Below are 25,223 nucleotides of genomic sequence, written 5' to 3'. Positions count from 1 at the left end.
GGGAATGGGTGATGGTACAATAGGTGAGGACAGAGCTGGTTGCGCAGTGGTCTACTGGACTCAGGACTATTGTAGGTTGTAGGCTTGTTGGAAGAGGTGGGTCTTGAGGTTCCTCTTGAAGCTTTCCACGGTAGGTGAGAGTCTGATGTGCTGAGGTAGAGCGTTCCAGAGTATGGGGGATGCACGGGAGAAATCTTGTACGCGATTGTGGGAAGAGGAGATAAGAGAGGAGCAGAGAAGGAGATCTTGTGAGGATCTGAGGTTGCGTGCAGGTAGGTACTGGGAGACTAGGTCACAGATGTAGGGAGGAGACAGGTTGTGCATGGCTTTGTATGTCATGGTTAATGTTTTGAACTGGAGTCGTTGGGTGATGGGAAGCCAGTGAAGGGATTGGCAGAGTGGCGAGGCTGGGGACTAGCGAGGGGAGAGGTGGATTAAGCGGGCCGCAGAGTTTCGGATAGATTGGAGGGGAGCAAGAGTGTTGGAAGGGAGGCCAGAGAGCAGGAGGTTGCAGTAGTCAAGGCGGGAGATGATGAGGGCATGCACTAATGTTTTTGCTGATTCTTGGTTAAGGAAAGCTCGGATCCGGGAGATATTTTTGAGTTGTAATCGGCATGAGTTGAAGAGTGCTTGGATGTGTGGCTTGAAGGATAGAGCAGAGTCGAGCGTTACTCCAAGGCAACGAGCTTGTGAGACTAGGGAGAGTGAGCAAACCATCAAGTTTGATGGAAAGGCTTGTTGGAGGAGATGAGTGAGGAGGAGGAAAGACAATGAACTCTGTTTTGTCCATGTTAAGTTTTAGGAATCGCGCAGAGAAGAAGGATGAAATAGCAGACCGACATTGTGGGATTTTGGTTAGTAGAGAGGTAATGTCAGGTCCAGAGAGGTAGATCTGTGTGTCATCGGCATAGAGATGATACTGAAAGCCGTGGGACTCTATGAGCTGTCCCAGGCCGAAGGTGTAGATGGAGAACAGCAGGGGTCCAAGAACTGAGCCTTGGGGGACACCGACAGATAGGGGGCGAGATGAGGAAGTGGTGTGAGAATGGGAGACGCTGAAAGTTTGGTCGGTTAGGTATGAGGATATCCAAGATAGGGCCAAGTCTGTGATGCCCAGAGATGAGAGAATCTGTAGTAGGAGGGAATGGTCTACTGTGTCGAAGGCAGAGGACAGGTCCAGTAGGAGGAGGATAGAGTAGTGTCGCTTGTCTTTGGCGGTTATTAGATCATTGGTGACTTTGGTTAGGGCAGTTTCAGTAGAGTGATGTGGTCGGAAGCCAGATTGTAGCTGGTCAAAGAGGTAGCAGGAGGAGAGGTATGAGCACAACTCAAGATGGACATGCTGTTCTAGTAGTTTTGAGGCATAGGGGAGAAGGGATATAGGGCGATAGTTTGACACAGAGGATGGATCATGGGAGGGCTTTTTGAGGATGGGTGTAATAGAGGCATGTTTAAAGCATGAAGGGAATACACCAGTTGTTAGTGATAGGTTGAAGAGATGGGTTAGGGCTGGGATGAGGACTGCGGTGATGTTGGGGATGAGGTGCAATGGGAGCGGGTCCAGTGCACAGGTTGTTAGATGTGATCTTGAGAGTAGAGTGGTAAGATTGTTTTCTGTCATGGCGGAGAAGCTGGATTTGGAGGAAGAAGGCTGAGTAGCTATGATGAGGGGCTGTGGTGATTGTGGGCCAAAACTTGCTCTGATGTTGTCAATCTTCTGCTTGAAGAAAGAGGCAAAGTCTGATGGGAGAGGAGAGGAGAGGGAGGTGGTGCTGGGGGACAGAGAAGAGAATTGAAAGTGTTGAATAGCTGTTTAGGGTTGTGAGAGAGAGAGGATATGAGGGATCAGAAGTAGGTTTGTTTTGCAGCACTGAGTGTGGACTTGAAAGTGGTGAGGGACTCTTTATATGCAATGAAGTGGTCAGTGGAATGAGACTTCTTCCATCTGCGCTCAGCAATTCTGGAAGCCCGTCTCAATTCTTTAGTCTGGTTCGTGTGCCAGGGTTGCCTGTTGATTGTGCGGGTTTTGGTGTGAGTGAGGGGCAGCTGATTCGAGAGCTGCAGAGATTGTAGAGTTATATAAAGTGGCTGCAGCATCTGCATGGTGTAGAAATGCAATGTCTGTGAGAGGGAGAAGGGACTGAGAAAGGACGTGTAAATCAACGTGTTTGATATTTCTGCGAGGGTGTGAAAGTTTGTGGAGGGGGGGGGTTGTGTACTTGGAGAAGAGAGGGAAGAGAATGTGAGTAGGTTGTGGTCAGACAGGGGGAGAGGTGAGTTAGAGAGGTTAGATAGGGAACAGCGGCGAGTGAAGATGAGGTCCAGCGTGTGGCCATCTTTGTGAGTAGCTGCAGAGGACCATTGGGTGAGGCCGAAGGAGGAAGCGAGTATTAGACGTTTGGAGACAGATGAGTGGGAAGTGTCAATGGGGATATTGAAATCACCCATGATGATTGTGGGGATGTCGGTGGAAAGGAAGTGTAGTAGCCAGGTGGTGAAATTATCAAAAAAGGCAGTGGCTGGCCCTGGAGGGCGGTAAATGACAGCCATTTGAAGGTTGGAAGGGGTGTAGAGTCGTACGGAGTGCACCTCAAAAGAGGGAAGAGTAACAGAGGGTGGTAGTGGAATTGGCGTAAAGGAGCATTGGTCGGACAGGAGCAAACCAACTCCTCCACCATGCTGGTTGCTGGGGCGGCGTGTGTGAGAGGGTTGGAGACCGCCATAAGAAAGTGCAGCAGGAGAGGCTGTGTCAGAGGGGGTGAGCCGGGAGAGGCAGTGTCAGAGGGGGTGAGCCAGGAGAGGCAGTGTCAGAGGGGGTGAGCCAGGAGAGGCAGTGTCAGAGGGGGTGAGCCAGGAGAGGCAGTGTCAGAGGGGGTGAGCCAGGAGAGGCAGTGTCAAAGGGGTTGAGCCAGGAGAGGCAGTGTCAGAGGGGGTGAGCCAGGAGAGGCAGTGTCAGAGGTGGTGAGCCAGGAGAGGCAGTGTCAGAGGGGGTGAGCCAGGAGAGGCTGTGTCAAAGGGGTTGAGCCAGGAGAGGCAGTGTCAGAGGGGGTGAGCCAGGAGAGGCAGTGTCAGAGGTGGTGAGCCAGGAGAGGCAGTGTCAGAGGTGGTGAGCCAGGAGAGGCAGTGTCAGAGGGGGTGAACCAGGAGAGGCAGTGTCAGAGGGGGTGAGCCAGGAGAGGCTGTGTCAAAGGGGTTGAGCCAGGAGAGGCAGTGTCAGAGGGGGTGAGCCAGGAGAGGCTGTGTCAAAGGGGTTGAGCCAGGAGAGGCAGTGTCAGAGGGGGTGAGCCAGGAGAGGCTGTGTCAAAGGGGTTGAGCCAGGAGAGGCAGTGTCAGAGGGGGTGAGCCAGGAGAGGCAGTGTCAGAGGTGGTGAGCCAGGAGAGGCAGTGTCAGAGGGGGTGAGCCAGGAGAGGCAGTGTCAGAGGGGGTGAGCCAGGAGAGGCAGTGTCAGAGGTGGTGAGCCAGGAGAGGCAGTGTCAGAGGGGGTGAGCCAGGAGAGGCAGTGTCAGAGGTGGTGAGCCCGGTTCCAGTGAGGCCGAGGAAGGAAAGTTTATTAGTGATGAGAAGATCATGGATGTAGGATAGTTTGTTGCAGACAGAACGAGCGTTCCATAGAGCTCCTGTTAGTGGGACTGGAAGCGAAGGAGAGAGGTGTTCAAATGCCGCGCCAACGGATCACTTAGGCAGATGTTCAGATCAATGTCACTTTATTGTCATATAGGTCGACGCGTTTCCGGAGCATCTGCTCCCTTCATCAGGACCACCAGGAACAGAAATAACATCAAATCAAATAATCTTTGATGTTATTTCTGTTCTTGGTGGTCCTGATGAAGGGAGCAGATGCTCCGGAAACGCGTCGACCTATATGACAATAAAGTGACATTGATCTGAACATCTGCCTAAGTGATCCGTTGGCGCGGCATTTGAACACCTCTCTCCTTCGCTTTCTGTTATCTGCTGTTTGGTGGCTGCAGCCGAGGATCGACATTACATGCGGTTATAGTGGTTGTGACTTTCACAACTGCATCTGGTGAGTGTATTTACTCCCCCCTCCCTACTCTACACATATTGGGGTAAGACCCTATTTGCGCTCTTTTTTTCCACAGCCTTTATCCGCGTTAGTGGGACTGGGGGAGCGGGGGCTGGGTGGATGGGTATGAGTTTTGCGAGGTTGCGGAAATTTGTGTTAGATTGTGGATGAGGGTTTGAAGTGACAGTAGGGATGTGGTGAGGAGGACCAGGATTTGGAGAGATATCCCCAGCAGTGAGGAGAAGCAGTGAGAGTGTTAGTAAGTGGGAGCAGGAGAGGCCATAAGATGGTCGTGTGTGTCTGGAGACACTGGGTGAAATGTGGAAGAAAATATGTGAGGGGAAGGTGAGATGGGTGGGGAGGATGGAGGGAGAGATGAACAGTTCATTACTGGGTTTAGGGGTCAGAGGGGGCAGTAAAAAGTGAAGTATTATAGAGGTGAAAGTTAAGAGACACACAAACATTGTTCACAGTGACCATGTATGCAGTTACCTTCCGGTCACTTCAGGCCCAATTCTGGCCTAATTCAATGCATCATACTTATATGGTGCATACTTGTCTTGGTGCAGATTTGGCCAGAATGAGGGATATACATTATTGGTTTATGATGGCAAGTGGGGCATAATTAGTGTAGGGGCAAATTAGGAGACATTATTACTGATGAAATATAAGTTAATTTTGAGGATACTGTCTTCCATGGGGGGAACAAAAGTCTGATGTAGTGTAGAAATTAGGGAAAAAGTGAGGAATGTGCTCTGGGAGTGATCAGATATAGGTGCCTGTGTGTTATTTCCTGCAGAGTTGCGCCATGGCAGAAAGAAGTGATGGCGGTCAGCACCAGATGAAGAGAAAAAGCGAAGATGAATAATTTCGGCTAGAGACGTCACTGGTAAGTCAATGTATTACTTGTACACGTACAAACACTATACACTATATACAGCGGTCCTGTGTATAATGTCACTGCTGAGCACTGTATTACCTGTACACTGTATACAGATCTCCTGTGTATTATGGCACTGATGATAATATTAATGCTATTTGTAATGTAGTTTTTATTCATGATCATTATTGTAGTATCATACGTCCTTGTGTGGTAGTAATATGTAGTCTGGTGTGCTAATTTTTGTCTCTTGTGTTTGGTATTATTTGTTCATTATGTAGTGGGATTATAGTGTTGCAGTATTTATCCCTTGTATGTAGTAATATTCGGTTACTACGTGGTCTAATTATGGTGTGGTGGTATTTCTCCCTTGTATGTGGTTGTATTCGGTCACTATGTGGTGGTAATATGTTGTTTGGTCACGGTGTGACAGTATTTCTCCCTTGTATGTGGTTGTATTTGGTCACTATGTGGTGGTAATATGTGATCTGGTCATGGTGTAGCGGTATTTCTACCTTCTATGTGGCATTATTGGTCTTGGCATAGTGGATTGTGTTGTATATGGAGGTCACTTTTTCTCTCTATAAGGGGGAGATTATTTCCAGTAGAGATTAAATACTTGAACATTAAACCCCTCTCTGTCCTGTGATTATTACACTTTAGCACATATACTGTTCTCCGGTCAAAACAAGTAATCACCTTTTCTAAGGCATACGTTGAGTATTTGGTGAGTTATTTTACCTCGGTGTTTGTTCCACTCCTGGTTTAGGCTACAATCAGAGGAAACATATAATAAGAACACGGGCACCACTTCTGTATTTTTCACTCACTCCTGGTTTTGGCTACAAACTGACCAAATAATGAAAGTGTGAACAAGGCCTAAGGATAACTGATAACTTATTGATAACTGATAACTTATTCATCAGTTCTGATTGCTGGGACCTGCACTGATCTGCAAAATGTGCAACTTTTATCCCCATTACACTGGAGCTCATGTACGACTCAACCCCTGATCCAGTCTTTCCCTCAGTGGCTGCAGAGCGCTGTTCTTGGCTTTTTCTGTCAGCCCCAGAGGATGAATGGAGCCGCTGCATTATCTAATAGGGATATAAGTGCCCTGTCAGGGATAAAAGTTCCCCAATCTTCCGATCGGTGCGGTTTCCACTGGTCTGGTTCCACCGATCAATAAGTTATCACCCATCTAACCTATGGATCGGTGATAACTTGTTTTCACCAAAGGTCCCCCTTACTGCAAACTACTGTAATTGTACATTAGTTATGGTGTGTGCACAGGAGATGTGCAGGAGCCGCCTGTGTTTTACAGTCGATGTAACACGATAATGGGGATAACGCTAATGGGTATTTTATATTTAGCTGTAGGGTGGGCCCCTAGAGTCAGTTCCCCTGGTGGGCCCCAGATACCCCAGTCCGACCCTGCTCACACCTGAGGAGACCAGTGATGGAGACGTCCAGCCTCACACTTGAGACCAGCAATGGAGACGTCCATGTTTGGAAGCCTCACACTGGAGGACACAAGTGTTGGAGACATCCACGGCCGGAAGCCTCACACCAGAGGAGACCAGCGAAGCAGACATCCATGGCCGGAAGACTTCACTCATTGCTGGAAAGCATTCTCCCCCTACCCCCACCCCCGGACCTGTATTCATGTACTCTATGCCATATAGGACCTTGTAGGTTGCTTTGCTGTTTTTGTTCTTCTCAGCTGGGGTGACTCCAATACATAGGCCTGTGAGAGACAATGGAGCCATTAGCTTCTGGAGACTTCTCCATAGATAGCCACATACTCAAAAGTGGGTGTGAATCCTTCCCCTTCAGGGTGGATCCACAGGCACTGGAGAACACACTCTTGGTGGATCAGTCAGTTGAGTTGAGTGTGTGCTGAGGTTCAAGCAGCTGGGATTTTCGCTGAGGTAAGAACTTGACGCCCATGTGTGGATTTATGGAAGCAGTCATGTGGGAATGGGTTGTGTCCCTCATCTGTTGGAGCCATTGACTTCTTCCAAGAATTAAGTCTACGTGTTCTCTGGCGTCGGATTGCCGGGTGGCGCCCCCGAAACTTTGAGGACTCATTGTGGACTCTAAAGAACAATATTGATGTTGGATGTTCTATGCTCCCTGCCTCAATAATACTTGTTGGATTGTTCATCGGCCTGGTGTCCCTGCCTGCTCTGTCGCATACCCCGTCACAGTTACTTTGCCCAGTTATTTCTGAGCCCTGAAATGAGGAGACTTTGTAGAAAGATGGCTGAAATTCCTAAACATTTCACAGGAAACTTTTGTTCAGCCCCTTCAATTAAATCTGAAAGTCTCCACTTCAATTTTATCCCAGCTGTTTCATTTTCAATCAAAACTAGCGTCCTGTAGAGCTGTAATCATGACGATTCGGTCACTGTCCAAATATTCCTGGAGCTAACTGTATGTACACACTTGGATTTTGTATACTAGAGCCGTGCAGGTCCCCTACACTGATGGTGAGTTAGCACATGTATTGCTGCCATATTTAGCACAATATCCTGTATAACCTGTCATGTTTTATCCCTTCAGTCCATGCGTCGGGCAAACCGAGGAACTGTGGGCGGATACTTCCTGGCGGGGAGAAGCATGTCCTGGTTTCCTGTAAGTTCCATGGGTGCGGTCGGGATCTCGCACCCATCAGCACTACGCACATGATATCCTTTGATGACTTATTGAAGGGGTTTTTCAATAATTACTTTTTAGGCTCCATTAAACTTTTACTGTTTAAAACTAAGGAGGTGAGTGTCATTCCCGCCCCTGCTAAGCTCTGGCTTTCTGCTGCTGCCCCAGTGATGGCACCACAAGTACCATGTCTTCTGCTTGTCACTGGCTGCACAGTGATGGCACCACAAGTACCACGTCTTCTGCTTGTCACTGGCCCCGCAGTGATGCCAATAGTCGGGACGGTCAGCCTCGTGCTTGGCTCCAGCTGTCATTGTAAACTGGCCGGCCGACAATCACCGGGGCAGCAGCGGAGGGGCATTAGGTGAGAATAATAATACAGTTAGGTCCAGAAATATTTGGACAGTGACACAAGTTTTGTTATTTTAGCTGTTTACAAAAACATGTTCAGAAATACAATTATATATATAATATGGGCTGAAAGTGCACACTCCCAGCTGCAATATGAGAGTTTTCACATCCAAATCGGAGAAAGGGTTTAGGAATCATAGCTCTGTAATGCATAGCCTCCTCTTTTTCAAGGGACCAAAAGTAATTGGACAAGGGACTCTAAGGGCTGCAATTAACTCTGAAGGCATCTCCCTCGTTAACCTGTAATCAATGAAGTAGTTAAAAGGTCTGGGGTTGATTACAGGTGTGTGGTTTTGCATTTGGAAGCTGTTGCTGTGACCAGACAACATGCGGTCTAAGGAACTCTCAATTGAGGTGAAGCAGAACATCCTGAGGCTGAAAAAAAAGAAAAAATCCATCAGAGAGATAGCAGACATGCTTGGAGTAGCAAAATCAACAGTCGGGTACATTCTGAGAAAAAAGGAATTGACTGGTGAGCTTGGGAACTCAAAAAGGCCTGGGCGTCCACCGATGACAACAGTGGTGGATGATCGCCGCATACTTTCTTTGGTGAAGAAGAACCCGTTCACAACATCAACTGAAGTCCAGAACACTCTCAGTGAAGTAGGTGTATCTGTCTCTAAGTCAACAGTAAAGAGAAGACTCCATGAAAGTAAATACAAAGGGTTCACATCTAGATGCAAACCATTCATCAATTCCAAAAATAGACAGGCCAGAGTTAAATTTGCTGAAAAACACCTCATGAAGCCAGCTCAGTTCTGGAAAAGTATTCTATGGACAGATGAGACAAAGATCAACCTGTACCAGAATGATGGGAAGAAAAAAGTTTGGAGAAGAAAGGGAACGGCACATGATCCAAGGCACACCACATCCTTTGTAAAACATGGTGGAGGCAACGTGATGGCATGGGCATGCATGGGCTTTCAATGGCACTGGGTCACTTGTGTTTATTGATGACATAACAGCAGACAAGAGTAGCCGGATGAATTCTGAAGTGTACCGGGATATACTTTCAGCCCAGATTCAGCCAAATGCCGCAAAGTTGATCGGACGGCGCTTCATAGTACAGATGGACAATGACCCCAAGCATACAGCCAAAGCTACCCAGGAGTTCATGAGTGCAAAAAAGTGGAACATTCTGCAATGGCCAAGTCAATCACCAGATCTTAACCCAATTGAGCATGCATTTCACTTGCTCAAATCCAGACTTAAGACGGAAAGACCCACAAACAAGCAAGACCTGAAGGCTGCAGCTGTAAAGGCCTGGCAAAGCATTAAGAAGGAGGAAACCCAGCGTTTGGTGATGTCCGTGGGTTCCAGACTTAAGGCAGTGATTGCCTCCAAAGGATTCGCAACAAAATATTGAAAATAAAAATATTTTGTTTGGGTTTGGTTTGTAACATTGGGTTTGGTTTGTCCAATTACTTTTGACCTCCTAAAATGTGGAGTGTTTGTAAAGAAATGTGACAATTCCTACAATTTCTATCAGATATTTTTGTTCAAACCTTCAAATTAAACGTTACAATCTGCACTTGAATTCTGTTGTAGAGGTTTCATTTCAAATCCAATGTGGTGGCATGCAGAGCCCAACTCGCCAAAATTGTGTCACTGTCCACATATTTCTGGACCTAACTGTAGTAGGAATAGATTATTATGGAAGTCCGACAGTTACATGATTAACTCTGCATGGAATCTGTCAACACTTCTTGCAGGTCAGGAAGACATCTGGAAACAAAGGGGGTATAGCTAGGACTGCAGGGGGCGTCATTCCTGACCCCTCAGCCGGGTGAGCACAAGCTCTTTCTAGCCATTCTGGACATCCCCTATTTAGTATATCAAGAAGGGGAATGGATGAAATGACGTCTTTGGCATCTATCGGTGTCTTATTAGCCCACGGTCCAGCGACAAACCTGCAATTTCCATAATACAATATACAGTGGCTATGGAAAGTATTCACACCCCTTTACATTTTTCCCCCTTTGTTTCATTGCAGCCATTTCGTAAATTCTAAAAAGTTCATTTTATTCTCAGGAATGCACCCCATCCCCCATCTTTACAGAAAAAAAACCCCCAGAAATGTAGAAGTTTAAGCAAATTTTTTAAACAAGAAAAACTGAAATATCACATGGTGATAAGCATTCAGCCCCTTTGCTCAGTATATCACATGGTGATAAGTATTCAGCCCCTTTGCTCAGTATATCACATGGTGATAAGCATTCAGCCCCTTTGCTCAGTATATCACATGGTAATAAGTATTCAGCCCCTTTGCTCAGTATTGGGTAGAGGCACCCTCCCTTTTGAGCTAGTACAGCCATGACTCTTCTTGGGATCCTGGGTTTGGGGATCCTCGGCCATTTTTCCTTGCAGATCCTCTCCAGTTCCGTCAGGTTGGATGGTGAACGTTGGTGGACGCCATTTTAAGGTCTCTCCAGAGATGCTAAATTGGGTTTAGGTCAGGGCTCTGGCTGGGCCGCTCAAGAATAATCACAGAGTTGTTCTGAAGCCGCTCCTTTGTTATTTTAGCTGTGTGCTTAGGGTCATTGTCTTGTTAGTGAACCTTTGGCCAGGTCTGAGGTCCAGAGCACTCTGGAATATGTTTTCTTACAGGATATCTCTGTACTTTGCCGCATTCATCTTTCATTCAATTGCCACCAGTCGTCCTGTCTCTGCCCCCATAGCATGATGCTGCCACCACCATGTCTCACTGTTGGGATTGTATTGGGCAGGTGATGAGCAGGGCCTGGTTTTCTCCACACATACTACTTAGAACTCTCACCATAAAGTTCTATCTTCGTCTCATCAGACCAGAGAATCTTATTTCTCATAGTCTGGGAGTCCTTCATGTGTTGTTTTTTTTTTTTTGCAAACTCTATGCGGATTTCATATGTCTTCCTCTGAGGAGAAGCTTCCGTCGGGCCACTCTGCCATAAAGGCCCGACTGGTGGAGGCTGCAGTGATAGGTGACTTTGTGGTATTTTCTACCATCTTCCTACTGCATCTCTGGAGCTCAGCCACAGTGATCTTGGGGCTCTTCTTTACCTCTCTCACCAAGGCTCTTCTCCCATGATTGCTCATTTTTCCTGGACGGCCGGGTCTAGGAAGAGTTCTGGTGGTCCCAAACTTCTTCCATGTAAGGATTATGGAGGCCACTGTGCTCTTAGGAACTTTGAGTACTGCAGATATTCTTTTGTAACCTTGCCACACTTCTGTCTCTGAGCTTCTTGGGCAGTTCCTTTGACCTCATGATCCTCATTTGGTGTGACATGCAGTGTGAGCTGTGAGGTCTTATATAGACAGGTGTGCGCCTTTCCAAATCACGTCCTATCAGTGTAATTACACACAGCTGGACTCCAATGAAGGAGTAGAACCATCTCAAGGCGGATCACAAGGAAATGGACAGCATGTGACTTACATATGAGTGTCTCAGCAAAGGGGCTGAATACTTATTCATGGCTGTACTAGCTCAAAAGGGAGAGTTCTTCTGCTCAATACTGAGCAAAGGGGCTGAATACTTATGACCACGGAATATTTCAGTTCTTCTTGTTTAAAATATTTCCACAAATTTCAACATTTCTGTAATTTTTCTATGAAGATGGGGGATTGGGTGCAGAGTGTACATTAATGAGGGAAAAAAATGAACTTTTTTGAATTTACCAAATGGCTGCAATAAAACAAAGTGAAAAATGTAAAGGGGTCTGAATACTTTCTTTACTTTAGGCTGTGCTGGAAACTTGAACTCACAACCTTGCATAAATAGATGGGCTAAACAATGGTAATGTTTTTGCATCTGGGGGTCAGCGTGAGCGGAGTGTGCTACAAAAACCTCTCTTACCCTCAAGAAAATGGAAGAATAACTTTAGTTACATAGGTTGAAAAAAGACCTGGGTCCATCTAGTTCACCTTCCTCCACCAATTATACATTTCATCACTAAATCATTTAACCGACAATGTTATATGTAGTGAGGAAATCACCCATCCCTTATATAGTTACATAGGTTTAAAAAACTGTGTGGAAATGTGGCACCCCTGAGGCTTTGGTTGCCACAGGATACTGCACCTCAATTAGGGTGTGTTATCTATTTCAGGTGATTGGGGGGGGGGTAATCACCAGTGTTCCACATTCACACACTACATACAGCTTACGAGCCTTCACATAGGGTGGGTTGGCCCAAGGTAGGCAGGGGGTGGGCATAATGATCATGGGACTTCCCGGTCACTAAAGCCAGCCACCTGTGGGGCGGGTTCCACTTGAGGAAGAAATAGGCACAACACGCTCACATAAAGAGGAGCAGACCCGTCAGGACCATAGTTATGGCAAGACATCTCTGGACAACTTGGACTTTACTAGGCCCGATGCTTGGAGCGGGAGCTCAGCCCGGGTACCTAACCACTGAGGGGACATTCTAGAAAGAGGACATTCTCTCTCTCTGTCTCTCTCTGTCTCTCTGTCTCTTCCTTGCTTGGGATTGACCGGAGCCCATCACGGCAGTGACCAGTGTTACCGAGCTGGCAGCTGAAGTTGTGAGTAAACTACACCCTGAACCCGCAGAGACTGTGTTGGCTCGTCCTTATCGGCGCCGCTGCCTAGCGCTTAGGCACCAACGGCCATTACAACCTTCATCATTCACCCGGGGCATGCTCCGCCTGTGTGTGGCGACGCCATCCCAGCAAAGAACCCGGCAGCGGCGGCTACTCCCTGGCTGCATACCAAATACCCTGCTTTCCCACCGTTTTTTGTACGCCTCGGGGCAACGGAACCCGGCAAAGCCACCCTGTGACAACGCCTGACCCGACCTGAAAAGGCCCGGCGACAAGTAGGTTAACCACCTGCCCCGTGGGGCACTACAGAAACATTTAGGTATTTCTGTTATTTCTCCACTTTCAGTCTATAACGGTTTTGCATTTTTGTGTGTCCCTTTTTCTCTTTTTATATTTTCTTTACTTTTTCTAGTAAGACTGTTATTTTCTATACTATCCCCTTCACGACCAAGGACGTACTAGATTGAGTCCCTGACTTTGTGGGCTCACACACTGAGCTTGCATCTTTCCCTCCACATGTCGGCTGATCTGATTATAGGAGACTGACGAGTCTAACTCGGAAATCCCGTCATTCATTAAAGAGCCCCTCTGGTGGGAGAGGTGGTGAATTAAACAAAACGTGCCCTCTTCCTTTTTAGGGACAACACCCAAAAGAGAAACACACAAATTAAAGAATGGGGAGGCGGAGAAAGGACCTGCAATTCTGCCTAGTAGAACGAGGGTGCACATTCTCTGCACTGTGTATGTGTAGCACCCACGGGGCAAGGAGTTACATACTCGTCGCCGGGCCTGGTGATGTTGGGTCTGGGGATGTCATGGGTGGCCCTTTTGCCCACTTTCATGACCCCCGAGGTGTATAAAATGAAGAAAGGAGGGGGATGATGGTGGAGGTTTGTCTCGTGATGCCACCTGCAGTATGCGGCCAGGGATTAGTCGCCGCTGCTGTCGCTGTCCTTCGGGGCGAATGGTTGTAGCAGTTAAGATATTTCTGCTCCCCACAGGTGGAGCGGGCCCCGGGGAAGATTATGAGGGGAGTAGTGATTGCGGGCGCCGAAGTGCGGGGCGCTGGCAAGGATAGGCGGACACAGTCTCTGCGGGTTCAAGGTTTTTTTTTACTCACAGTCCTGGTTTACCTGGGAGATGCCGGTCACCGCAGTGATGGGCCCCAGTCGATCCAGGATCCGTTGAAGGTCCGGTTCTTGAAAAGTGTTTGCCTCCATCCCGTATGCAGGTGCCATGGGTCCGTTGTAGGGCCTGCCTTAGAACACGACCCCGGACCCTATGTTTCACGATGCTCCAGGAACTGTGGTGGCCAGAGGGTCATACAATCCCCTGGCTTTCAGATTTTGATGGACAATTGGAAGTATAATCCACCCTAGGATTCTGCACCCTGCACTGCGCTGGTCCCGAGGGATCAATGAAGCTCTCCCATTGGCGACCTTATTGACTCCTGCATCCCACCAGAGCCACTGGTAAACCAGACCGCTCTCTTACTCTCCTGCTGGAGAACTCCCTAACTTTTGTGTTGTGCCTAACTTCCCCTGGTGACTGCTCCTCCCCCGGTTCCCTGTCGCTAGTGGATGGCAGCCCCCCATGTTTGCTGACTGCCTTAAGACCCAACCCTATCCGGTCCCCAGTGGGGAGGCCAGCCTGGTTGTGTGTGTTAATTGGTGTGTAGTGGAATCGGCACTGACCTCCTCTGGATCCAGGATGAGTACTGCACCTTAAGTGAGGTGCAGTACCCTGTGGCGACTGAATCCTCAGGGGCGCCACATATGGTGTTGTACATACTCCGCACTCTGTACGGGGCTGTACATACTCCACAATGTGTACGGGGCTGTACATTCTCCGCACTGTGTATGGGGCTGTACATACTCCACACTGTGTACAGGGCTGTATATACTCCACACTGTATACAGAGCTGTATATACTCCACACTGTGTACAGGGCTGTATATACTCCACACTGTGTGCGGGGCTGTATATACTCCGCACTGTGTACGGGGCTGTACATACTCCACACTGTGTACGGGGCTGTATATACTCCACACTGTATACAGGGCTGTATATACTCCACACTGTGTACAGGGCTGTATATACTCCACACTGTGTACAGGGCTGTATATACTCCACACTGTGTACAGGGCTGTACATACTCCACACTGTGTACAGGGCTGTATATACTCCACACTTTGTACAGGGCTGTATATACTCCACACTGTGTACAGGGCTGTATATACTACGCACTGTGTACAGGGCTGTATATACTCCACACTGTGTACAGGGCTGTATATACTCCACACTGTGTACAGGGCTGTATATACTCCACACTGTGTACAGGGCTGTATATACTACGCACTGTGTACGGTGCTGTATATCCTACGCAATGTGTACGGGGCTGTACATACTCCACACTGTGTACAGGGCTGTATATACTCCACACTGTGTACAGGGCTGTATATACTCCACACTGTGTACAGGGCTGTACATACTCCACACTGTGTACAGGGCTGTATATACTCCACACTGTGTACAGGGCTGTATATACTCCACACTGTGTACAGGGCTGTACATACTACGCACTGTGTACGGGGCTGTACATCCTACGCAATGTGTACGGGGCTGTACATACTCCACACTGTGTACAGGGCTGTATATACTCCACACTGTGTACAGGGCTGTATATTCTCCGCACTGTGTACAGGGCTGTACATGCACTGTGTACAGGGCTGTATATACTCCGCACTGTGTACAGGGCTGTATATACTCCGCACTGTGTGGGGATTGGGGATACGCCTCATCATGTATGGGCTGTATATACTCCGCACTGTGTGGGGATTGGGGATACGCCTCATCGTGTATGGGGTGTATATACTCCGCACTGTGTGGGGATTGGGGATACGCCTCATCATGTATGGGGTGTATATACTCCGCACTGTGTGGGGATTGGGGATACGCCTCATCGTGTATGGGGTGTATATACTCCGCACTGTGTGGGGAGTGGGGATACGCCTCATCATGTATGGGGTGTATATACTCCGCACTGTGTAGGGATTGGGGATACGCCTCATCGTGTATGGGGTGTATATACTCCGCACTGTGTGGGGATTGGGGATACGCCTCATCGTGTATGGGGTGTATATACTCCGCACTGTGTGGGGAGTGGGGATACGCCTCATCATGTATGGGGTGTATATACTCCGCACTGTGTAGGGATTGGGGATACGCCTCATCGTGTATGGGGTGTATATACTCCGCACTGTGTGGGGATTGGGGATACGCCTCATCATGTATGGGGTGTATATACTCCGCACTGTGTGGGGATTGGGGATACGCCTCATCGTGTATGGGGTGTATATACTCCGCACTGTGTAGGGATTGGGGATACGCCTCATCATGTATGGTGTGTATATACTCCGCACTGTGTAGGGATTGGGTATACGCCTCATCGTGTATGGGGTGTATATACTCTGCACTGTGTGGGGATTGGGGATACGCCTCATCGTGTATGGGGTGTATATGCTCCGCACTGTGTAGGGATTGGGGATACGCCTTATCGTGTATGGGCTGTAAGTAGTAAGGGGGCCATATGTCTCGTCAAAAAGAAATCTGACAGGTGCCCCGCCCCTATCAAAGTGTATTAAACACACCCCCTCCCCTCTCCTGACAGGCCCTGTATTTTATAGGCTTTTGATTAGGGATTTGATAGTGTAAATGCTTAGGATCCCACTATTTTATTCACTGATTATGATAGAGAAATCTGATTTAGTGTAATTGTTTGGAATCATACCATTTTATTCAGTGTGGTTTTGTTGCAGAAGTCATTCTGCTAGTGTAATTTGATTGGGCATATTATGTATATGGCCAAATTTATTTTATAGGCGTTTGATACAGAATTCATTCTGAAAGTGTAATATGGTTGGGCATATTATGTATATGGCCAATTATACTATTACGCGTCTTATGCTGTAAAGCATTTCTTATAGCACCCATGTAGAAAGTTTGTGTTTTATACTGTTTGTATAAAATGAAAGACAGACACACTATCAAAATTTAAAAAGTTTATTGCTCAGAATTTAATTACATTCAGTTGCACATCAATTCAGTAGGAATACAAAACGTCATATACATTACACTTGTAAAACAGTACAATATAAAATTATAATCACTGACATAATACACTATTTAATAATATACATATGTTACGTCTCTTACATAATTATTTAGAGCATAACAATTCATCAGTCCAGCTGTTACATTGTGAGCCACATTGATTGCAGTATCAGGAAAGTCCTTTTTTTAGGCATCAAACTTGCTTGTGTCAAACCTAATGGAAAATGTAAAGATTGAATTGGACGGCGGGGTGTCGATAGAGTCTGAGGTTTAGATATGCCACTAGCTTCATTGATGGGCATTTTTAAGCTGTCTAAAAGCGCTCTAGTAGTGGGATTACCCACTATGGTAGACGGTATATTTAACTCGGCCATTGCCTGCATAAACGTATTCCATCCCTGGGGTAAATTTCTGTTAGTCAAGGCATGGCTCTGTGTTGTATTACGTACTAAATCCAGCATGTTAGATCCCTGTATTACAGAACCTTTGAAAATAAACTCGTTTTTATCATTCCACGATGTAATATTTTTGTTCTGCAGCAGTCTGTTTAGTAAAAATTCTGCATTCTTTTTATATCGCTGGTTTACATGACTTACAATTTCAATGGCTGTTTTGTTTTCATTAGGGTCTGAATTTGACAATTGCTGATGATCAGACTCAGGAGTGTTAATGATCTTTAAAGTTGATAGCTCCATCGCATCGTGTTTAGCATGAACCAAGTATCTCTGTAGTACATCGCTATATTTTTTAATTTTCACATCGTCTGGTATGTCACGACGCTGTAAAATTTCGCTAATTTCATCATCAAGGCGGCGAATAACATTCTGTCGTATGTTGCCGCTAACTGGAGGGTTTAGTTTGATTAGTTCTTGTTTGTGGACTAGATACATTTTCTCTGTATGTTGCATTATTTGCCCGTGAGTAGACTTGTTATTATCGGGATTGCAAAGCCTAAAAGAGGACCTATAAACCCGCCGGTCTGCTTTAGTAGACGTTTCTTTTTCTTTATCGGCTGTGATTTATCACTCAGGGTTCTTATAGCTTTACGCCACTTCTTTAGTATATTTTTTTGACGCTTTTTCAGAGGAATTCGCCCTTTCAAGATGTTTAATGCAATCTCTGCAATGGCTGTAATTAAATCACAGCTCGCATTGCATAAAATAGTTTTTCTGACAGCACGAGTTGCCTTCACCAGCGTTTTTAAGAGAGCCCAGTTACGACGGATTCTCTCAGACATCTTTACAACACTGCGTACACAGCATAGAATGTCTGATTTAGTGTAAAATTCACTTTTTAGAAGTAATTTTCTTTTGGATATATACAGCTGGCATAGCTGGTGGAAACAACCCCGTCCTTAAACGAAGATCCTCAGGGGTATTGGCTCTCAAGTCTACCAGCAAATACCCATAAGGCTCCCGTGTGGCGTCCTCAAAAGCTTCTAAGAAGAAGCGCGTTTTTCCGGGGTACATTTAGCGTGCTAACGTAACAATTTGTAATTTATCTCGAGGATTATTAAAAAGTACCATGTACTTTGTGTTCAAATTTATCGTGCGACTTTTCTTACCCTGACAAAATATGTTTTGTACCAGATAGAAAATGCTGAGGTTTCTGTGGTGTACATACTTGGTAAATGCTTTTTCTATCTCGCAGTTAGGTTTTTGGGCCCGCAGATACAAATTCGGTGATGTAAGTGTCCTCGGGTATCTCACTGGTCAATTCCCCCAGGTAATCACCTAAAGTTGGGTTCCACTCACCATCTCTCTGCACAAAAATAACTGAATCTGTGTCGTGATAAAGACACCTTTCCTGCAACCGGTCCAGCAGAGAATAAAGCTCTAGTCTGGCATACGCCGTTGTAAAACAGGCGATAAAAATGTTTGTGTTTTTGTTGACGGTGTGGTGGCCTTTTGCATATTTCCAATTAATGGTAGCTGTTTCATCATCAATAAAATGAAGCATTGAAATGTCATAGTACGGTAGAAACACATGCTGAAAAAGCTCATCGGGGTCACTAACAATGCTGGTACAAGGTAAATTAGATCGCTGTGCAAACTTACCCCATAAAGAATTTAAAAACAGCTTAGATATTTGCCTCTTAGCCGGATTCACGCCTATATTTTCATGGTGCAATTGCACACCTTCTCTCTCTAGAAAACAGTCAATGTATTGCTGTTTCTTGGCGCCATCAGTGCACCAGCTGGGATAGCCGGAAGCTTCCTGCTTATCCCTAAGATGTAATTTAATGTACGGGGCAAACAGATCATCACTGGTTTCAGGAAAATGCCAGATTTCATAGATGTGCGCTATCCTGTAGCCTTTTTGTACAGCCAGCTCAAGCTCTATAGTACACCATGTACCTGTCAGAGACCTCTCTTCATCAGTATGACCGCAAACCTCTGTCTGTGAATTTTCAGCGCATGTGTAGCAAAGAGGGAACATTAATTTTTTGTTGAGTTTTACTGGCAGAACAGGAAAAAAGAAATCTCTTGGGGGGGTAGACCTTGACTTTGGCAATACCAAAGTATTTTTTAATGAAACCAAAATTCTCATAGATAATGTGCGGATGGCCTACAGGGTAGGTTTTAGTTTTGTTTACAAAGGGGTACAGGCTTGTGAAATCATAGTAATGTAATGTTTCCCCATCTTTCAGACTGTGATAGAGTTTAATGGCGTTAGTACGACCCCCATAAAGTGCATCACGGGGATCTAAAGGTTTGGGGAAATCCATTTGAAGAAGAAATGATTGAAGGTTGGAATCTTTTTCAATCATTTCATTCCACTCATGCTCCCAAATCAATGTCACTGTGTAGCCACAGTACTGCAAGTAACGCTTTTTAGCTAGAAAGGCATAATATAACTGACCATAGGATGTGTTTGTGACCTTATTTGTGTCATTTTCATTATAACATACAGGGCAGCCGTGCTAAAAACATCCCTGAAATTCAAAGGCTATGTGTTGATTGTTAACACAGGCATAACCGTCTAAAAAATATTTCCCAACTTGTTTTTCACCACCTCTCAAAGCATGCTGGATGGCGATGTTCTCTGTGTGTGCTACATACATGAGCCACTGTATAGCGGGGGACGAAAAACGCTTTTTTGTTTTGTGATAATTATCACCAGGTAAAATGGCGATGGTCTGTTTTGGAAGAAATTTAAACCTGTACATGGCCATGCATACAGATGCCAAGGTCACGAGCTGAAATGGATCAACACATCTGGGCACTACAATTTTTTTCTTTTCTCGTTTACAGTATATATGTTAACATTTTTCCTCATCATGTCCATAACCCGCTCTCTATAAAGCTGACACGAGCATCTCAGAATCTCAACATCTTGTTTGCAATAAGATTTTAGCTCAGACTTAAAGTAAAAAATGGTGTCTGCCTGGGCATCATACCAACCCATAAACTCACCTTTTTCACTAGGTGTCATATACTCCATAGACTCGCTCAATTTCATCCCCATGAAGCTTAGTAAGCTACCACAAGCTATGGGTTTTTCGGGTTCAAAAGGTCATTTCCCACACTTTTTTAACACTGAGGAAAATCAAAACTATGTGGGACCCCTACCACCTGTAAAATATTACGGGGTGGAGTATATGACACCTAGTGAAAAAGGTGAGTTTATGGGGTGGTATGATGCCCAGGCAGACACCATTTTTTACTTTAAGTCTGAGCTAAAATCTTATTGCAAACAAGATGTTGAGATTCTGAGACGCTCGTGTGAGCTTTATAGAGAGCGGGTTATGGACATGACGAGGAAAAATGTTAACATATACTGTAAACGAGAAAAGAAAAAAATTGTAGTGCCCAGATGTGTTGATCCGTTTCAGCTCATCACCTTGGCATCTGTATGCATGGCCATGTACAGGTTTAAATTTCTTCCAAAACAGACCATCGCCATTTTACCTGGTGATAATTATCACAAAACAAAAAAGCGTTTTTCGTCCCCCGCTATACAGTGGCTCATGTATGTAGCACACACAGAGAACATCGCCATCCAGCATGCTTTGAGAGGTGGTGAAAAACAAGTCGGGAAATATTTTTTAGACGGTTATGCCTGTGTTAACAATCAACACATAGCCTTTGAATTTCAGGGATGTTTTTACCATGGCTGCCCTGTATGTTATAATGAAAATGACACAAATAAGGTCACAAACACATCCTATGGCCAGTTATATTATGCCTTTCTAGCTAAAAAGCGTTACTTGTAGTACTGTGGCTACACAGTGAGATTGATTTGGGAGCATGGGTGGAATGAAATGATTGAAAAAGATTCCAACCTTCAATCATTTCTTCTTCAAATGGATTTCCCCAAACCTTTAGATCCCCGTGATGCACTTTATGGGGGTCGTACTAACGCCATTAAACTCTATCACAGTCTAAAAGATGGGGAAACATTACATTACTATGATTTCACAAGCCTGTACCCCTTTGTAAACAAAACTAAAACCTAACCTATAGGCCATCCGCACATTATCTATGAGAATTTTGGTTTCATTAAAAAATACTTTGGTATTGCCAAAGTCAAGGTCTACCCCCCAAGAGATTTATTTTTTCCTGTTCTGCCAGTAAAACTCAACAAAAAATTAATGTTCCCTCTTTGCTACACATGCGCTGAAAATTCACAGACAGAGGTTTGCGGTCATACTGATGAAGAGAGGTCTCTGACAGGTACATGGTGTACTATAGAGCTTGAGCTGGCTGTACAAAAAGGCTACAGGATAGCGCACATCTATGAAATCTGGCATTTTCCTGAAACCAGTGATGATCTGTTTGCCCCGTACATTAAATTACATCTAAGGGATAAGCAGGAAGCTTCCGGCTATCCCAGCTGGTGCACTGATGACGCCAAGAAACAGCAATACATTGACTGTTTTCTAGAGAGAGAAGGTGTGCAATTGCACCATGAAAATATAGGCGTGAATCCGGCTAAGAGGCAAATATCTAAGCTGTTTTTAAATTCTTTATGGGGTAAGTTTGCACAGCGATCTAATTTACCTTGTACCAGCATTGTTAGTGACCCCGATGAGCTTTTTCAGCATGTGTTTCTACCGTACTATGACATTTCAATGCTTCATTTTATTGATGATGAAACAGCTACCATTAATTGGAAATATGCAAAAGGCCACCACACCGTCAACAAAAACACAAACATTTTTATCGCCTGTTTTACAACGGCGTATGCCAGACTAGAGCTTTATTCTCTGCTGGACCGGTTGCAGGAAAGGTGTCTTTATCACGACACAGATTCAGTTATTTTTGTGCAGAGAGATGGTGAGTGGAACCCAACTTTAGGTGATTACCTGGGGGAATTGACCAGTGAGATACCCGAGAACACTTACATCACCGAATTTGTATCTGCGGGCCCAAAAACCTACGGATACAAACTCAATAATGGCAAAACTGTTTTAAAAGTGAAGGGTATAACACTAAATGTTGCTAACACACAATCTATTAATTTCAACAATCTAAAAGATTTAGTATTGGACTATCCGCGTAATTGTGACGCAGAAACACAGAGACGTATTATCATTGAACAATCGGGTATTGTGAGAAAAAAAAAGTACTGGGATATCGAAACAAGGCCATTACGCAAAACACAAAAGTGTGTTTACACAAAGCGCCGGCTGTTAGACGATTTTACCACCCTTCCATTCGGCTATTAGTTCATGATGGACCCGAGACTGCAGCACCCATTCTCCTGTATTCTAGCAGGGCCATCTAATTCTGGAAAAAGTTATTTCGTAAAACAGTTATTACATAATATTGAAACCCATTTTTCACACAAACCCGTTAATATTGTTTGGTTTTATTCATGCTGGTAAAAACTGTATGATGAAGTTTCTCTCTCTGTTCCCAACATCAGATTTGTGGAGGGTCTGCCGCATACATTCGTAGATGATGACTTATTCCCGCCTGACAAGGTAAATTTGACTATTGTTGATGACCTAATGGAGAGTGCTAGTGATAACTGCGAGATAGAAAAAGCATTTACCAAGTATGTACACCACAGAAACCTCAGCATTTTCTACCTGGTACAAAACATATTTTGTCAGGGTAAGAAAAGTCGCACGATAAATTTGAACACAAAGTACATGGTACTTTTTAATAATCCTCGAGATAAATTACAAATTGTTACGTTAGCATGCCAAATGTACCCCAGAAAAACGCGCTTCTTCTTAGAAGCTTTTGAGGACGCCACACGGGAGCCTTATGGGTATTTGCTGGTTGACTTGAGAGCCAATACCCCTGAGGATCTTCGTTTAAGGACGGGGTTGTTTCCACCAGCTTTGCCAGCTGTATATATCCAAAAGAAAATTACTTCTAAAAAGTGAATTTTACACTAAATCAGACATTCTATGCTGTGTACGCAGTGTTGTAAAGATGTCTGAGAGAATCCGTCGTAACTGGGCTCTCTTAAAAACGCTGGTGGAGGCAACTCGTGCTGTCAGAAAAACTATTTTATGCAATGCGAGCCGTGACTTAATTACAGCCATTGCAGAGATTGCATTAAACATCTTGAAAGGGCAAATTCCTCTGAAAAAGCGTCAAAAAAATATACTAAAGAAGTGGCGTAAAGCTATAAGAACCCTGAGTGATAAATCACAGCCCATAATGAAAAAGAAACGTCTACTAAAGCAGACCGGCGGGTTTATAGGTCCTCTTTTAGGCTTTGCAATCCCGATAATAACAAGTCTACTCACGGGCAAATAATGCAACATACATTTTCTCTGTATCTAGTCCCCAAACAAGAACTAATCAAACTAAACCCTCCAGTTAGCGGCAACATACGACAGAATGTTATTCGCCGCCTTGATGATGAAATTAGCGACATTTTACAGCGTCGTGACATACCAGACGATGTGAAAATTAAAAAATATAGCGATGTACTACAGAGATCCTTGGTTCATGCTAAACACGATGCGATGGAGCTATCAACTTTAAAGATCATTAACACTCCTGAGTCTGATCATCAGCAATTGTCAAATTCAGACCCAATGAAAACAAAACAGCCATTGAAATTGTAAGTCATGTAAACCAGCGATATAAAAAGAATGCAGAATTTTTACTAAACAGACTGCTGCAGAACAAAAATATTACATTGTGGAATGATAAAAACGAGTTTATTTTCAAAGGTTCTGTAATACCGGGATCTAACATGCTGGATTTAGTACGTAATACAACACAGAGCCATGCCTTGACTAACAGAAATTTACCCCAGGGATGGAATACGTTTATGCAGGCAATGGCCGAGTTAAATATACCGTCTACCATAGTGGGTAATCCCACTACTAGAGCGCTTTTAGACAGCTTAAAAATGCCCATCAATGAAGCTAGTGGCATATCTAAACCTCAGACTCTATCGACACCCCGCCGTCCAATTCAATCTTTACATTTTCCATTAGGTTTGACACAAGCAAGTTTGATGCCTAAAAAAAGGACTTTCCTGATACTGCAATCAATGTGGCTCACAATGTAACAGCTGGACTGATGAATTGTTATGCTCTAAATAATTATGTAAGAGACGTAACATATGTATATTATTAAATAGTGTATTATGTCAGTGATTATAATTTTATATTGTACTGTTTTACAAGTGTAATGTATATGACGTTTTGTATTCCTACTGAATTGATGTGCAACTGAATGTAATTAAATTCTGAGCAATAAACTTTTTAAATTTTGATAGTGTGTCTGTCTTTCATTTTATACAAACACTATAAAACACAAACTTTCTACATGGGTGCTATAAGAAATGCTTTACAGCATAAGACGCGTAATAGTATAATTGGCCATATACATAATATGCCCAACCATATTACACTATCAGAATGGGTGCTATAAGAAATGCTATATAGCAGAAGACGCGTAATAGTATAATTGGCCATATACATAATATGCCCAACCAAATTACACTTTCAGAATGAATTCTGTATCAAACGCCTATAAAATAAATTTGGCCATATACATAATATGCCCAATCAAATTACACTAGCAGAATGACTTCTGCAACAAAACCACACTGAATAAAATGGTATGATTCCAAACAATTACACTAAATCAGATTTCTCTATCATAATCAGTGAATAAAATAGTGGGATCCTAAGCATTTACACTATCAAATCCCTAATCAAAAGCCTATAAAATACAGGGCCTGTCAGGAGAGGGGAGGGGGTGTGTTTAATACACTTTGATAGGGGCGGGGCACCTGTCAGATTTCTTTTTGACGAGACATATGGCCCCCTTACTACTGCTGTATATACTCCGCACTGTGTGGGGATTGGGGATACGCCTCATCGTGTATGGGGTGTATATACTCCGCACTGTGTGGGACTGTGGATACGCCTCATCGTGTATGGGGTGTATATACTCCGCACTGTGTGGGACTGTGGATACGCCTCATCGTGTATGGGGTGTATATACTCCGCACTGTGTGGGACTGTGGATACGCCTCATCGTGTGTATGGGGTGTATATACTCCGCACTGTGTGGGGATTGGGGATACGCCTCATCGTGTATGGGGTGTATATACTCCGCACTGTGTGGGACTGTGGATACGCCTCATCGTGTATGGGGTGTATATACTCCA

The 25,223-nt window shown here is 44.9% G+C and overlaps 1 protein-coding gene across 1 annotated transcript in view; it reads left to right on the top strand.

Moving 5' to 3' along the window:
* SLC5A2 (solute carrier family 5 member 2) overlaps positions 1-25,223 on the top strand; it is a 207,725-nt gene that overhangs the window by 48,531 nt on the left and 133,971 nt on the right. Inside the window, 1 exon segment of the mRNA XM_075318698.1 lies at positions 7,474-7,545. Within this exon segment, the coding sequence (XP_075174813.1) occupies positions 7,474-7,545 (72 nt within the window).

Source organism: Anomaloglossus baeobatrachus, chromosome 7 (genome assembly GCF_048569485.1).
Source record: "Anomaloglossus baeobatrachus isolate aAnoBae1 chromosome 7, aAnoBae1.hap1, whole genome shotgun sequence".
Classification (NCBI taxonomy): domain Eukaryota; kingdom Metazoa; phylum Chordata; class Amphibia; order Anura; family Aromobatidae; genus Anomaloglossus; species Anomaloglossus baeobatrachus.
This window is presented reverse-complemented; position numbering and strand designations above follow the sequence as displayed.